General features: G+C 42.1%; 2 protein-coding genes across 5 annotated transcripts in view; one reads left to right on the top strand and one right to left on the bottom strand.

The window, feature by feature from the left end:
- Positions 1 to 9,713, bottom strand: part of LOC121559236 (ras-related protein Rab-5C) — a 22,874-nt gene extending 13,161 nt beyond the window's left edge. The window contains exons 1-2 of one of the 2 annotated variants that reach the window (XM_041872597.2): positions 9,691 to 9,713; positions 1,766 to 2,149 (exon numbers count right to left, since the gene is read on the bottom strand). In XM_041872597.2, the coding sequence (XP_041728531.1) occupies positions 1,766 to 1,931 (166 nt within the window). In that variant the 5' untranslated portion in view covers positions 1,932 to 2,149; positions 9,691 to 9,713. Of the gene's footprint in view, positions 1 to 1,765; positions 2,150 to 9,114; positions 9,221 to 9,690 lie in introns of those variants that run through there. The other variant, XM_041872559.2, reaches the window with a different exon arrangement.
- Positions 9,326 to 14,842, top strand: LOC121559033 (zinc finger protein 585A). Of its 3 annotated transcripts, none has more exons than XM_041872346.1 (7): positions 9,326 to 9,411; positions 10,376 to 10,578; positions 10,694 to 10,798; positions 10,898 to 10,993; positions 11,127 to 11,237; positions 11,358 to 11,481; positions 11,936 to 14,842. In XM_041872346.1, the coding sequence occupies exons 1-7, from the start codon at positions 9,387 to 9,389 to the stop codon at positions 14,380 to 14,382; spliced, it is 3,111 nt and encodes a 1,036-aa protein (XP_041728280.1). In that variant the 5' UTR covers positions 9,326 to 9,386; the 3' UTR covers positions 14,383 to 14,842. The 3 variants fall into 3 exon arrangements, with proteins under 3 accessions (XP_041728280.1, XP_041728411.1, XP_041728346.1); XM_041872477.1 differs by having other exon boundaries at positions 11,339 to 11,481; XM_041872412.2 differs by lacking the exon at positions 9,326 to 9,411 and adding an exon at positions 9,742 to 9,875.

Genomic DNA, 14,842 nt, shown 5'->3' with positions numbered 1-14,842 from the left:
AAAAAAAAAAAAAAAAAAAAATGTAAAGTGGTTATCCCACTGGCTATAAGGTGAATGCACCAATTTGTAAGTCGCTCTGGATAAGAGCGTCTGCTAAATGACGTAAATGTAATGTAAATGTAAATATTCGTCGCCAAACCCACTGGCTCCAGGTCATCTATAAATCACTGCTAGGCAAATCCACGCCTTATCTTAGCTCATTGGTCACCATAGCAACACCCACCCGTAGTATGTGCTCCAGCAGGTATATCTCACTGGTCATTCCCAAAGCCAACACCTCCTTTGGCAGCCATTCCTTCCATTTCTCTGCTGCCAATGACTGGAACGAACTGCAATAATCTCTGAAGCTGGAGACTCTTATCGCCCTCACTAACTTTAAGCATCAGTTGTCAGAGCACCTTACCGATCACTGCACCTGTACACAGCCCATCTGAAATTAGCCCACCCAACTACCTCATCCCCATATTGTTATTTATTTTGCTCATTTGTACCCCAGTATCTCTATTTGCACATCATCTCTTGCACATCTATCATTCCAGTGTTAATACTAATTGTAATTATTTTTGCACTATGGCCTATTTATTGCCTTACCTCCATAACTTGCTACATTTGCACACACTGTATATATCTTTTCTGTTGTATTTTGACTTTATGTTTTGTTTTACCCCATATGTAACTCTGTTGTTGTTTTTAATCGCACTGCTTTGCTTTATCTTGGCCAGGTCGCAGTTGTAAATGAGAACTTGTTCTCAACTGGCTTACCTGGTTAAATAAAGGTTAAATAAAAAAATTAATCAAAGTGACTTCAATTGATAGTCCACAGTGACTAAAAGGTGAAACAAAAAAAATGGATCCTATCAACAATAAGGGTACTTTGTAATAGGCTCATAATGTTATGCAAGGCAATTTGAGAAAAATGTACGATTTGGTATCATTTGTGCTTTTTAACCATGGCCTGCAAAACAGGTTGGAGGATTACCTTCCTAACGAGCACAGCACTGCTGCTTCTAAGGATCAGAGCCACGGAGAGAAATGCTAATCCCATGTCGGTACACTACAAACACTTCCCTTGGCTTTCTGAGAATTCCACAATCACATGACAGCACAGAGTCCATGGCCTCGATCCAATTCTTTGACATCCTTCCTTCCTACCTCCCTTTATTGAGCCTAATCACTGACATGACTGGGTCATTAAATCAGTGATTACCTACTAGAAGGGAGGAAGAAAGAAAGATTGCATATTTGAACAGGGCCCATTTCTCCAGCAGTAAAGAGGACCCATGAGACATGTCAACCTTTGACCCCTCTAAAAATTCTTACATTGCGGCCATTTCCTGTGCCCTCTATCGTTGACTGGAGTTCACTATTGTGCATTGCATACGATAGGCTAATGGTAGGCAGAGACTCTGTTCTACAGTGTTAATCCATTTCATTTTTGGGACGTTAATGACATCTCAAGTGTGGTAGCATCGTACTCTACATTGACTTGCTTGAGCATACCTTGCGTTGACTACAAAAGCCACACCAACATGCATGCCATTCAGTGTCAATCCTACACTCTTTCCTCTTGTCTGACCTAATTTGCTTTGTTTTTAACAGCCATGATATGGTGATGCCATTCTTGCAATGAGAGCTAGTAAAGCCAAATATCACAGATATAAAAGACCACTTGATGGAATAGGGAAACCTGCAGTGGGTCATATCAAACCACCAGAAAATTGCCTGCACAAACAATGGTTTAAAAAAAATACTGAATAACTCTCACCTCCGATGGTGCTCTCTTGGTACTCCTGAAACTGGCCCTTGACGAAGCGTAGCACCAGGCTGGACTTGCCCACCGCCGATTCCCCCAGCAGCACCAGCTTGAACTGGCAGATCTTGTTGCCTGTCGCTGGGCCGTTGGGTCGCGCCGGTCCTCCACGACCCGCCATGGAGCTGTGCAGAGGCTATCCTGAATGAGAACGCCTGTGCTGGGCCACGCCAAGAGAGGCAGCAGGGGGGTCTGGAGCAGCAGTGGAATTCCGATACGTGGGGGCAGTGGTTGGGATCCGTATAACACAGGCAACGATGGGGATTAGGTTAGGAGGGCTGAGATGATCGGAGCCGGAAACCAGTCGAAGCAAAGAGAAGAAGTGCAGCAACTGGGATACTGGGGTAGAGAAACGATAGATAAATGATTATTGACAAGTAGGAGCATAAAAAATACCACAGTTGGTCTGGCTGGAAAGTCCCTGCAGGTATAGATGGAAGTTAGGCTAATCACACTGGTCCTCATGTGAGAGCAGTCTTACTATTGGTTTGACATTGGCCGCCTTATCTTCCTGGCATGATAAGAGTGTAAATATTGATAACTCAAACATTGGCAGATATGAAGTAGAGCCTCTTCAGTTAATGTGTTGGTAGGCAGTTGGCCTATTCGATATAAACCAAAGCATTATAAACTATGTCCAGAAATACCTCCACGGGGTGCATCTTGTCTGTCTATCCGATTTTGCATGGCTGGCTATAACGTTAACAAACTGTGTTCCTATAATGTGCACTCTTTACCAATTATTTAGATGACTGATAGGGCCGGGGCACTGCGTTGAAGCCACCGCACCTCCATCTTGGCACTCCTACACCATTGTAAAATATATTAAGGAAGTTTTTGCCACGTTTATTCTATTACAGACACCTTAATGAATACTTTTAAATTTTTATTCTGTGAGCTAAACAAAAACAAGATTTTTTTTGTTCTTCCTTAAAGTATATTTTTTAGGGATTTCTAGTGGTATGTTCACCACTACAACAACAACAAAATACTTAATTACATGTAATTTTATCCATGAAACATTTAATTAAAATACTGTAGAATAGAATTCCATTTATTCCTATGGAGGACTGCTCCTACCGGGGAGTGCCAATATGGCCGAACAGTTGCTTCAAAGGCTCTCAATGTCCAACACATTGCATCAGCAATCCAGGGTTTATATACATCATTGCTCTTTACTTTACTGGTTGATGCCATCTACAGTGGCTTGTGAAAGTATTCACCCCACTTGGCATTTTTCCTATTTTGTTGCCTTACAACCTGGAATTAAAATGGATTTTTTGGGGGGGTTGTATCATTTGATTTACACAACATGCCTACCACTTTGAAGATGTAAAATATGTTTTATTGTGAAACGAACAAGAAAAAATACAAAAAAACTGAAAACTTGAGCGTGCATAACTATTCACCCCCCCAAAGTCAATACTCTGTAGAGCCACCTTTTGCAGCAATTACAGCTGCAAGTCTCTTGGGGTATGTCTCTATAAGCTTGGCACATCTAGCCACTGGGATTTTTGCTCATTCTTCAAGGCAAAACTGCTCCAGCTCCTTCAAGTTGGATGGGTTCCGCTGGTGTACAGCAATCTTTAAGTCATACCACAGATTCTCAATTGGATTGAGGTCTGGGCTTTGACTAGGGCATTCCAAGACATTCCAAGACTGAAACAGGTTTCCCTCAAGAATTTCCCTGTATTTAGCGCCATCCATCATTCCTTCAATTCTGACCAGTTTCCCAGTCCCTGCCGATGAAAAACATCCCCAAAGCATGATGCTGCCACCACCATGGTGTTCTCGGGGTGATGAGAGGTGTTGGCTTTGCGCCAGACATAGCGTTTTCCTTGATGGCCAAAAAGCTCAATTTTAATCTCATCTGACCAGAGTACCTTCTTCCATATGTTTGGGGAGTCTCCCACATGCCTGACCTGTTTGGAGAGCTCCTTGGTCTTCATGGTGCCGCTTGGTGGTGGCCCTTGCTTAGTGGTGTTGCAGACTCTGGGGCCTTTCAGAACATGTGACACTTGACACAGGTGGACTTTATTTAACTAATTATGTGACTTCAGAAGGTAACTGGTTGCACCAGATCTTATTTAGGGGCTTAATAGCAAAGAGGGTGAATATATATGCACGCACCACTTTTCCGTTATTTATTTTGTCGAATTTTTTTAAACAAGTTATCTTTTTCATTTCACTTCACCAATTTGGACTATTTTGTGTATGTAAATTCCATGAAATTACAAGTTGTAATGCAACAAAATAGGAAAAAAGCCAAGGGGGATGAATACTTTCGCAAGGCACTGTATGTACACTGAACAAAAATATACACTCAACATTTAAAGTGTTGGTCCCATGTTTCATGAGCTGAAATAAAAGTTACCAGAAATGCTCCATACGCACAAAAAGCTTATTTATCTCAGATTTTGTGCACAAATTTGTTTACATACCTGTTAGTGAGCATTTCTACTTTGCCAAGATAATCCATCCACCTGACGAGTGTGGCATATCAAGAAGCTGATTAAACAGCATGATAATTACACAGGTGCACCTTGTGCTGGGGACAATAAAAGGCCACTCTAAAATGTGCAGTTTTGTCACAAAACATAATGCCACAGATGTCTCAAGTTTTGATGGGGCGTGCAATTGGCATGCTGGCTGCAAGAATGTCCACCAGAGCTGTTGTCAGATAATTTAATGTTAAATTAGCCACTTCCAACTTTGTTTTAGAGAATTTGGCAGTAAGTCCAACCGGCCTCACAACCGCAGACCACGTGTATGGCGTTGTGTGGGCGAGTGGTTTGCTGATGTCAACGTTGTGAACAGAGTGACCCATGGTAGCGGTGGGGTTATGGTATGGGCAGGCATATACTATGGACAATGAACACAATTGTATTTTATCGATGGCAATTTGAATGCACTGAGATACCGTGACAAGATCCTGAGGCCCATTTTCGTGCCATTCATCCACCGCCATATAATGCACAGCCCCATGTCGCAAGGATCTGTACACAATTCCTGGAAGCTGAAAATGTCAGTTCTTCCATGCCCTGCATACTCACCAGACATGTCACCCATTGACCATGTCTGAGATGCTCTGGATCGACGTGTACAACAGCGTTTTCCAGTTTCCGCCAAAATATCCAGAAACTTCGCACAGCAATTAAAGAGTGTGACAATATTCCACAGGCCACAATCAACTCTATGCAAATTAGATATGTCATGCCGCATGAGGCAAATGGTGGTCACAACAGACCAGATACTGACTGGTTTTCTGATCCACGCCCCTACCTTTTAAATGTACAGTGAGGGAAAAAAGTATTTGATCCCCTGCTGATTTTGTACGTTTGCCCACTGACAAAGACATGATCAGTCTATCATGTTAATGGTAGGTTTATTTGAACAGTGACAGACAGAATAACAACAACAAAAATCCAGAAAAACGCATGTCAAAAATGTTATATATTGATTTGCATTTTAGTGAGGGAAATAAGTATTTGACCCCTCTGCAAAACATGACTTAGTACTTGGTGGCAAAACCCTTGTTGGTAATCACAGATGTCAGATGTTTCTTGTAGTTGGCCACCAGGTTTGGACACATCTCAGGAGGGATTTTGTCCCACTCCTCTTTGCAGATCTTCTCCAAGTAATTAAGGTTTCGAGGCTGACGTTTGGCAACTCAAACCTTCAGCTCCCTCCACAGATTTTCTATGGGATTAAGGTCTGGAGACTGGCTAGGCCACTCCAGGACCTTAATGTGCTTCTGCTTGAGCCACTCCTTTGTTGCCTTGGCCGTGTGTTTTGGGTCATTGTCATGCTGGAATACCCATCCACGACCCATTTGCAATGCCCTGGCTGAGGGAAGGAGGTTCTCACCCAAGATTTGACGGTACATGGCCCTGTCCATTGTCCCTTTGATGTGGTGAAGTTGTCCTGTCCCCTTAGCAGAAAAACATCCACAAAGCATAATGTTTCCACCTCCATGTTTGACGGTGGGGATGGTGTTCTTGGGGTCATAGGCAGTATTCCTCCTCCTCCAAACACGGCGAGTTGAGTTGATGCCAAAGAGCTCGATTGTGGTCTCATCTGACCACAACACTTTCACCCAGTTCTCCTCTGAATCATTCAGATGTTCATTGGCAAACTTCAGACGGGCCTGTATATGTGCTTTCTTGAACAGGGGGACCTTGCGGGCGCTGCAGGATTTCAGTCCTTCACGGCGTAGTGTGTTACCAATTGTTTTCTTGGTGACTATGGTCCCAGCTGCCTTGAGATCATTGACAAGATCCTCCTGTGTAGTTCTGGGCTGATTCCTCACCGTTCTCATGATCATTGCAACTCCACGAGGTGAGATCTTGCATGGAGCCCCAGGCAGAGGGAGATTGACAGTTATTTTGTGTTTCTTCCATTTGCGAATAATCGCACCAACTGTTGTCACCTTCTCACCAAGCTGCTTGGTGATGGTCTTGTAGCCCATTCCAGCCTTGTGTAGGTCTACAATCTTGTCCCTGACATCCTTGGAGAGCTCTTTGGTCTTGGCCATGGTGGAGAGTTTGGAATCTGATTGATTGCTTCTGTGGACAGGTGTCTTTTATACAGGTAACAAACTGAGATTAGGAGCACTCCCTTTAAGAGTGTGCTCCTAATCCCAGCTCGTTACCTGTATAAAAGACACCTGGGAGCCAGAAATCCTTCTGATTGAGAGGGGGTCAAATACTTATTTCCCTCATTAAAATGCAAATCAATTTATAACATTTTTGGCATGCGTTTTTCTGGATATTTTTGTTGTTATTCTGTCTCTCACTGTTCAAATAAACCTACCATTAAAATTATAGACTGATAATTTCTTTGTCAGTGGGCAAACGTACAAAATCAGCAGGGGATCAAATACTTTTTTCCCTCACTGTATCTGTGACCAACATTGGGCCTAATGAATTCATTTAATTTGCCTGATTTCCTTATATGAACTGTAACTCGGCAAAATCTTTGAAATTGTTGCATTTATATTTTTGTTCAGTATAGCTGTCTGTGTCCATCCAAAACTGTCACTGGCGTAAAGTTAGCTAGCTAGCTAACTACTAACTAGCTAGGACGTTAAGTTTCAGTGCACTGCCTAAGTTAAGAGTACAACAAAGTCTACCAGTTCAACACAACCATATGACAGACAGCTCATAAATTAGCTAGCTACAGTAGTTAGCTAGCTAACTTAGATTAGGCTGGACAATAGAACGAGTCAAGGCTGAAAAACGGCAATAGAACGTTGGCTAAGCTGGAACACTAGCGCGAGCCCATAGCAAATTAATTGAATTGAACATTCGTAGAGCCTATTTTGACTGGGATTATGCTTAGAATTCAATTTTGCCTAAATGGCACCAAAAAATGTATACCTTTTAATTTTTCCCACTACAATCTGTTCTTAGGACGAAACTGAAAAATAACAACTCGTGTATAAAGTAAACATCCACACCTCGATGGTATCAACTGTGCTTAAGTCTGCATAATGAGGAAGTAGGAAAAAATGGCAACTTCTGGTCTAGCGATCAATGACAACGGAGTAGCATGAGACAAAGGAATGTGTAGCATTGGGGAAAGTAGTGGTATGTGCCAATTGTAGGGCTGCCCATGGGGCTGGGGATCAGAAATGTCCTGTGCGAGAGAGGCAGGTTGAGGTTTCCAGGGTAAGAGTAGTGAAGAAGTTGTCATATGCTGAGGCAGTGAAGAAAGTAGAGGAAGATGGGTCAAGGGGGAGGAGTGGTGAGAGTAGTAGATATGCACCAGTACAGAGGGATAGGCCAACAAGTGATATATGTTACAGTAACATTGGATTTTTAGCATTTATAGCAATGGTTATCAATTGTACTGCAGGGATGGAACGTAAGTCAAAGAAAATTGAGGTTGTGGTGGCAGCTGCAGAGAGGTATTTGGGGGTGCAAGACTTGACATCAGAAGAGTTACAGGGAGTGTTAAGTGGTGATAATAATAATAATAATAATAATATGCCATTTAGCAGACGCTTTTATCCAAAGCGACTTACAGTCATGCGTGCATACATTTTTGTGTATGGGTGGTCCCGGGGATCGAACCCACTACCTTGGCGTTACAAGCGCCGTGCTCTACCAGCTGAGCTACAGAGGACCACGTCCCATCATTTCAGGTTGAGGGCATGAGGTAGGAATGAAAATATTTAAATAGTGAAGTAGGGCGGTGTTCATTATTAATAATATTTTTGAATTTGTGAGTGTAGTGTTAAATGGTAGGGTATTTCTTTATTTTATTTTTCAAGCAAATCTGGTCCTCTGTAGCTCAATTGGTAGAGCATGGCGCTTGTAACGCCAGGGTGGTGGGTTCGATCCCCGGGACCACCCATACGTAAAAAAATTTATGCACACATGACTGTAAGTCGCTTTGGATAAAAGCGTCTGCTAAATGGCATATAATTATTAAGCAAAATATAAGGGAGTTGTACTCCAGTCTAGTAGGTGGCGGTAATGCAACAAATTGGATGCCAACCGCCGTTTAAACCTCATCGAAGAAGAAGACAACGGAGTACGATGCCCAGCCTTACATAATTAGAAAGAGGAGATTGTCGTGATTAAAATGGTGTCCTACTTGGAAAAATCTAAATATACACATTGCGAGATATTTCCCCTATAGGAAACAATGGGACGACCTCAGAGTTCCATGAGTAATTTCTTGTTGTTGACGTTTTAACTATCAGCAATTGGTTCAACCTGGGCAGGTCTCATTGTCATCAATAGCGAAGCAGGCATTGTGACGTAGAACAATGGACTGGGAATAAAACATTCGGAAGGCGAGTTGGTGCTCAAAATAACTAATAGGAGGTGGCATGGTGAAAAATGTCCTAAAATAAGGCCTGTTTTTTGTGATTATTTCACAACTACGGCAAGCGGCTGGGCTCCACGGCGGATGCAATGACCTAGTTTTTATCAGAAAAAAGTGTTGTTAAAAATGTAATGTATCCAGCCTACTAACTTAGATGACAAAACAACAGTAATTGGAAAATGCTAGCAGCAATGGCTGGTGCATTTTAGTAGCTTACTCGCTAGTATTTCTAGTTAGATAGCTGACTACTGTAACGTAACTAGCTAGGTAACATAAATCAAATCGTATTTGTCACATGCGCCGAATACAACAGGTGTAGACTTTACCGTGAAATGTTTACTTACGAGCTATTTCCCAACGATGCAGTTACAAAATATTGTTGAAACAATATAACAAACGGAGAATACATACAAGGACGGTACACAAATATGAACAACTATTATTTAGAGGGGAATTGTGTTATTTCTTACCGATTTTGATTACAGTCGTAGTAATATACTCCGATAAGTATTTGCCCTTAATTTTCAACTGATTGTTTTACTTTTCAGTTTAGCGAATCACTCTATCCCGTATTTCCGCGTTGTGTAACTGAACATCCGGGTTACACCCACCTCCTTCCTGAAACGAGGCTCTCGACTCTTGAGTGGTGGGATGAGAAAGCTCACATTTCTACTAGCAAAACGCTACCTAGGTAGTCTGACTCTAGGCTAGACTATTGTAACATTGACACGGGGACCTCGAAATGCAAAACCAGCCCCTGGAGGAAGGTAAATGGATAGGCAGTGGTCACCTCTGCAGAGATTTTCCTAAACAAACTAACTTTAGCTAGCTAGCTATGCACTAGTCCTTGATCATGACTCTCAGTTCCATTACATTACACGTACGAGTCATTGGACGAAGGCGTCTTCTGTACGGGGAATTTTGTGAAGAGCCTCGAAACTCAATCTGAACATTAACACGCGTCGCTTGCGGTACGGTTTTGGGAGCATAAGGACCTTATCTTTCATATCAGCGAGAAATAATAAAAAAACAAAAATTATACACACCTTGTTAGGGTTAGTGTTCCCACATGGCCATATCTCCAAGTTACAGCGCTTGTTTACGGAAGACAAGAGGCGACCACCTGTGCTAATTAGCTGCCGAACACCTGTGTGTACGTGTAACTCGGGAAGTGTAGTTTCGTCAGTTTGGTGGTAACTATAGCTGTATGGATCTGTGCAGAGCTGCTACAGTAAGTGTATATTTTTTCTTTGAAGTATTCTTTCTCGCTGATGAAAGATAAGGGCCATATGTTTCGAAAGCCGAATAACAAGCGATGATTATTGACGTTTCTAAACGTTAAAACATAGCGTCGGAATTGTAGTTAACATGAGGCAGTCGTAGGCAAAGCTAATGGCTGAAAACTGTAGGGAGAAGCCAGAATGCAACCTAGAGTTTGAGAACTAGCTGCTAAGAGTGGCGACCAACAAAAACTATGAGGGTCACACATTGCTTTAACAACTGTGTACTAACAGTGTTATTATACACTAGCTATAGTCTAGGTTAAAGGTATCGACATCGACCAAGGCTATAGTAAAAACAACAATAATAACATGACGCTTCATAGTAGCTATATGTAATCTATAAAATAGCTCAAATAGTCCTATAACTGCTTGCATACCTAACATTGTTAGGGCTACCTAACATTGTCTTTGTCATCAAGCTAACTTTCAGAATTTGTGCTTTGTGTAGATGGACCTCTTCCACTGTCGTCTTTGCGTCTTTTTGTTCCTCCACTGCGTCTAGTGTCTGCAGCTCTGTGGCAAGTTGTTCAGCGGAGAGACATAATGGACTATGGCTTGGTGGAGGAGTTTGTCACCACTGTGTTGGAGGTAGTTCCTGATCTGATGAGTTACAGAGAGCGAGTCCAACTCATCATGGGGCTGCGAGCACAGGTGAGAGATGGGACGGATGGAAAGGGAGAGGAGGGATGGGACACTTGTTACAGCACAGGGCATATAATGCATACAGTTTCTAACCTTCAGATTTAAATTAATTGAATTTCATCAGCTGGTTCTGGAGTTGTGTCATACAGATCAGCTAGCTGACCCCAAGACCATCCAGCCACACCTGAACAGGATGAGGACCTGTATCATCACTCTTAGGAAAAATGAGGTGAGTGCTGCTACTCAGTGTAATATCAAGACTTGTAACTCTGCTGGTGTTGTACATTGGCCAGTTAAATTGACAGACTGTGTGTAATGCTTGCTGTAGACTCCTGATCCAGAGGTGGAGGCATCAAAATCCAACTTCCTGAAGCTGATTCAAAGCCTGCTGGAAGACCCAGTTAAGAGGGAACACTTCTTCCAGGTCAGTGTTGTCACTGACTGTGTAGTTGATCAATTATTCGGAAAGACGTGGCTTTCTATCTTTCTTTCACTTGGAGTAGGTTAACAAAATAGTACTCAAAAGCACAGACATAGTTCTCTTGTTTATTTCTTAGAACGTTTTTCTAGAGGAATTCGGACCCAAGTATGACTCCACACTGCAGAGTCTGGTGTGGGAGTTCCTGTCTAGGCTGGAGAAGCTGCTTCCAACACCAACCCTTCATCAGGTACCATACTAACATGTTATTACCATCATCAGCCTACTTTCATGCATGTTTTTATACAAAAAATGCATGCATATGATAACTTTGTCTATTGCTCTTCAAAGACATTCCTCTTTCCAATAGACTGCATCATGGTTCCTACCTGACCACTCTGTTCTAGAGGAGTGCGTGCAGTCAGTGTGTCACCCTGAGTCATTGAAGACCCTTCTCCAGTACCACAAGCCATATAGACATCTGGACACCAATGGTAAGAGGTAGACTTAGAAAATGAAATAATGCTATCCATTGTATCTGAAATGTATAGTGAGTATGCTATATATGTTACTTGGAGCTTTTTTGTCGCTGTCGGATGAAAACCTCTATCTCCAAAACAGACCATTTTCAGAAATTTACAAAAACTGCCATGATTTAATTAACAAACATACAATTATGAATCTTCAGAAGCTATTTAGAATACATTTTCTTGGTCCTAGAGTTATGAAATGTTCAGAGTACATAGAGGGGAGTTACTGCTTTCAATACATGTACAAAAATGGAGTTACAAGGATTTCATCCGACAGCTGGTTGTTTATTGTGAATTTCAAAAGTCATTGATTTGTGTCCGAAAACTACAAAATAACGATCTGGGTTTGTTTGATATATAACATTTCTAATGTTTGATTTGCATGTTTTGATATTGACTTGTCTTTTCTTGTCCTTAGCTCTATCTTCGGGTGACAACCACATCCTCTCCTCGCTGTCGCTCCTAGAAACAGTTGAGATCTTTGAAACAGAGATCCAATCAGAACCTATGCAGGGGTTTATGAACATTCAAAGCTCTGCTTCATCTGACAACGAGTTTGAAATGAACAGACATTTTCACCAACCTCAAACTGACAGTGGGCTGAAAATCCAAGGAAACCATCACAGCAGCCAACTGGAAGTGCAGGACAGTTCTAGTTTGTCTACTTCCTGTCTGTTCCTTCAGCCCACAGTGCTGCTGCACAGACTTGACATTACTGATATGCTGTTACCTGTCTCCTCTCCGACATTGAGGATAAAGAGTGTACCTCAGTATTCTTTGACGCCTGACCCATCCTATACAATGGGGCAGTGTAACAGAAGCAAGCGTGTGAAAATGTGCTCCTTATGTGGGAAGACTTTTATTGAAGCAGAAGATTTGATGGCACACATGAGATCTCACACTGAGCAGAGTCCTTACCAGTGTACCCAGTGTTTGCAAAGCTTTGAACATCAGGAGGACTTACAGAAACATCAACAGATTGGGTGTGAGGTGGCACCTCAACCAGATGCGGACAACATGTCTACGGCATCTTTTGAAGAGGATAACATGTCTACAACATCTTTTGAGGAAGGGATAGAGATATCCAAGCCCCATGGCACTTCACCCCTGAGCCCAATAACTTCCAAAGTTCGTCCCACTCCAAGACAGTCCTCCAAATCCAGAACATGTCACGTGTGTCACAAGACTTTCTATACTGTATATTCAATGAGAAAGCACCTGATTTTCAAACATGATCAGCTCATTTACCAGTGCCACGACTGTGGAGAACATTTCAAGAGAAAGTTTAATTTGAGGGAACATAAGGCAGAGTGCCATCCCACTCTGTCCTCCAAAGCCAGGACATGCCGTTTGTGTAACAAGACTTTCGGCAGCCCATATTTAATGAGAAAGCACCTCAAATCCCAACATGATCAGCTCCCTTACCAGTGCCGTGATTGTGAAGAAAATTTTAAGAGGAAATGTCATTTGAAGGAACATAAAAAAAAGTGCCCCACTATGTTTTCCTGCCTCAGCTGTGGAGAAAAGTTTGAGGAAAGGTGTAATTTGAAGGAGCATAAAAAAGAGTGCTTGGTGGTGAAAAAGCTATTCTCTTGCTCTCTCTGCAAGAAGACTTTCATTGAAGCAAGGGGGTTGACAGCACACATGAGATCTCATGAGAAAAGGTCTAATTTGAAAGAGCATAAAGCGTGCTTAGCTGCAAAGAGGCTTCACTCTTGCTCGATGTGTAATAAAGCATTCATTAAAGTACAAGATTTGAAAGCACACTGGAGATCTCACACTTACCAGTGCATGCAGTGTTTGCAAAGCTTTGAACATCAGGAGAACTTACAGAAACATCTGCAGTATGTGCGTGAGGAGGCAGCTCAACTAGAACAGGATAACACATTTAGACCATCTTTTGAGGAGGAGATAGAGACATCCCAGCCCCACAACACTTCCAATGTTCGTCGCAATCAAAGATACTCTTTCAGAGCCAGAACATGCCGTCTGTGTCACAAGACTTTCAACAGTATAGCTTTAATGCGAACGCACCTGAATTCCAAACATGCTCAGCTCCCTTACCAATGCCTCCACTGTGGAGAAAATTTCAAGAAGAAGATTAATTTGAAAGAACATAGGAAAGAGCGCCATCCCACTCCAAGTCTCCAACCCAAGGAGTCCATCAAAGCCAGAACATGCCGCTTGTGTCACAATACTTTTGACAGTACATTTTTTATGAGAAAGCACCTCAAATCCCAACATGGTCAGCTCCCTTACCAGTGCCTGGGCTGTGGAGAAAATTTCATAAAGAACTCTCATTTGAGGGAGCATAAAAAAGAGTGTTTTCAGAGACCACAGCAAGACTTGAGGGAGTCAAGTGAGGGAGTCGATCCAAACCAGCACCCAAGGGATGTTAATGTTGCAGATGGCAGCGGCTCTCTGGCAACAAGGGAGATTGAGACAGAGATTCCGCAGTCCCACAGCTCTTTAAACCTTATAACCACCAATACACCCTCCACTCAGAAACCCTATCTTTGTGAAATATGTGGTAAGGATTTCCTAATGCTGTTTCGAATGAAAGAACATATCAGAGCACACACAGGAGAGCGCCCTTTCCCTTGCAGAGACTGTGGCAAAGGTTTTAGCAGAAGGCGGAGTCTGAAGCGCCATCGATTGATTCATACAGAAGGTCGGCCATTCCTTTGCACAGACTGTGGCAAACGTTTTACTACAGAGGGCAGTCTGAAATCCCATAGACAGATTCATACAGGAGAACGGCCATTTGCATGCACTTTATGCAAGTTACGCTATCTCACAAAAAAACACCTGCAAAGACATATGAAAAAACATTGTTTTAAAACAAAAACAAATTACACCGTGTGATGCGCAAAGTTTTTTTTACAGTGAGTAGTTGGTTGAGTCCAGCTTTTGTGTGTACATTTTCTTGTTTAAGTAACCCAGCCTGAGACCTGAAGACTTGGTTTCACAAGGTGATGCGCAGGCTTAAGCTCAGCAGGTTAACACAGTCTTGTGGTGCACAGGAGACCTGGTCTCGAATCCAGTAAGTTACACCAGCAACCTCTTCTCACCATATTTTTCTACTGAATTTACTTTTAGTACTGCAATGGAAATTGACTTTTATTTTGACTCATTATTATGATGAATGTGTTGTTTTAGATTGTATTCCTTGTGGAGAATTGATTGGTGTTTATCCTGTGCTTCAAGTCAATTAAGCATATTCTGTGTGGTATTAGTCATGCCACATGTAATTTTCAGTGGTGTAAAGTACTTAAGTAAAAATACTTTAAAGTACTACTTAAGTCGTTTTTTTGGGTATCTATAC

Source organism: Coregonus clupeaformis, chromosome 1 (assembly GCF_020615455.1).
Source record: "Coregonus clupeaformis isolate EN_2021a chromosome 1, ASM2061545v1, whole genome shotgun sequence".
Classification (NCBI taxonomy): Eukaryota; Metazoa; Chordata; class Actinopteri; order Salmoniformes; family Salmonidae; genus Coregonus; species Coregonus clupeaformis.
Note: the sequence above shows the minus strand (reverse complement) of the source record. Positions and strands in the feature narration are given on the sequence as shown.

Coding starts and splice junctions, on each gene's coding strand:
- LOC121559033 (XM_041872346.1), top strand. CDS start 9,387: ATGCAAAACCAGCCCCTGGAGGAAG. Junction 9,412..10,375: donor AAACCAGCCCCTGGAGGAAG/GTAAATGGATAG, acceptor TGCTTTGTGTAG/ATGGACCTCTTCCACTGTCG. Junction 10,579..10,693: donor TCATGGGGCTGCGAGCACAG/GTGAGAGATGGG, acceptor GAATTTCATCAG/CTGGTTCTGGAGTTGTGTCA.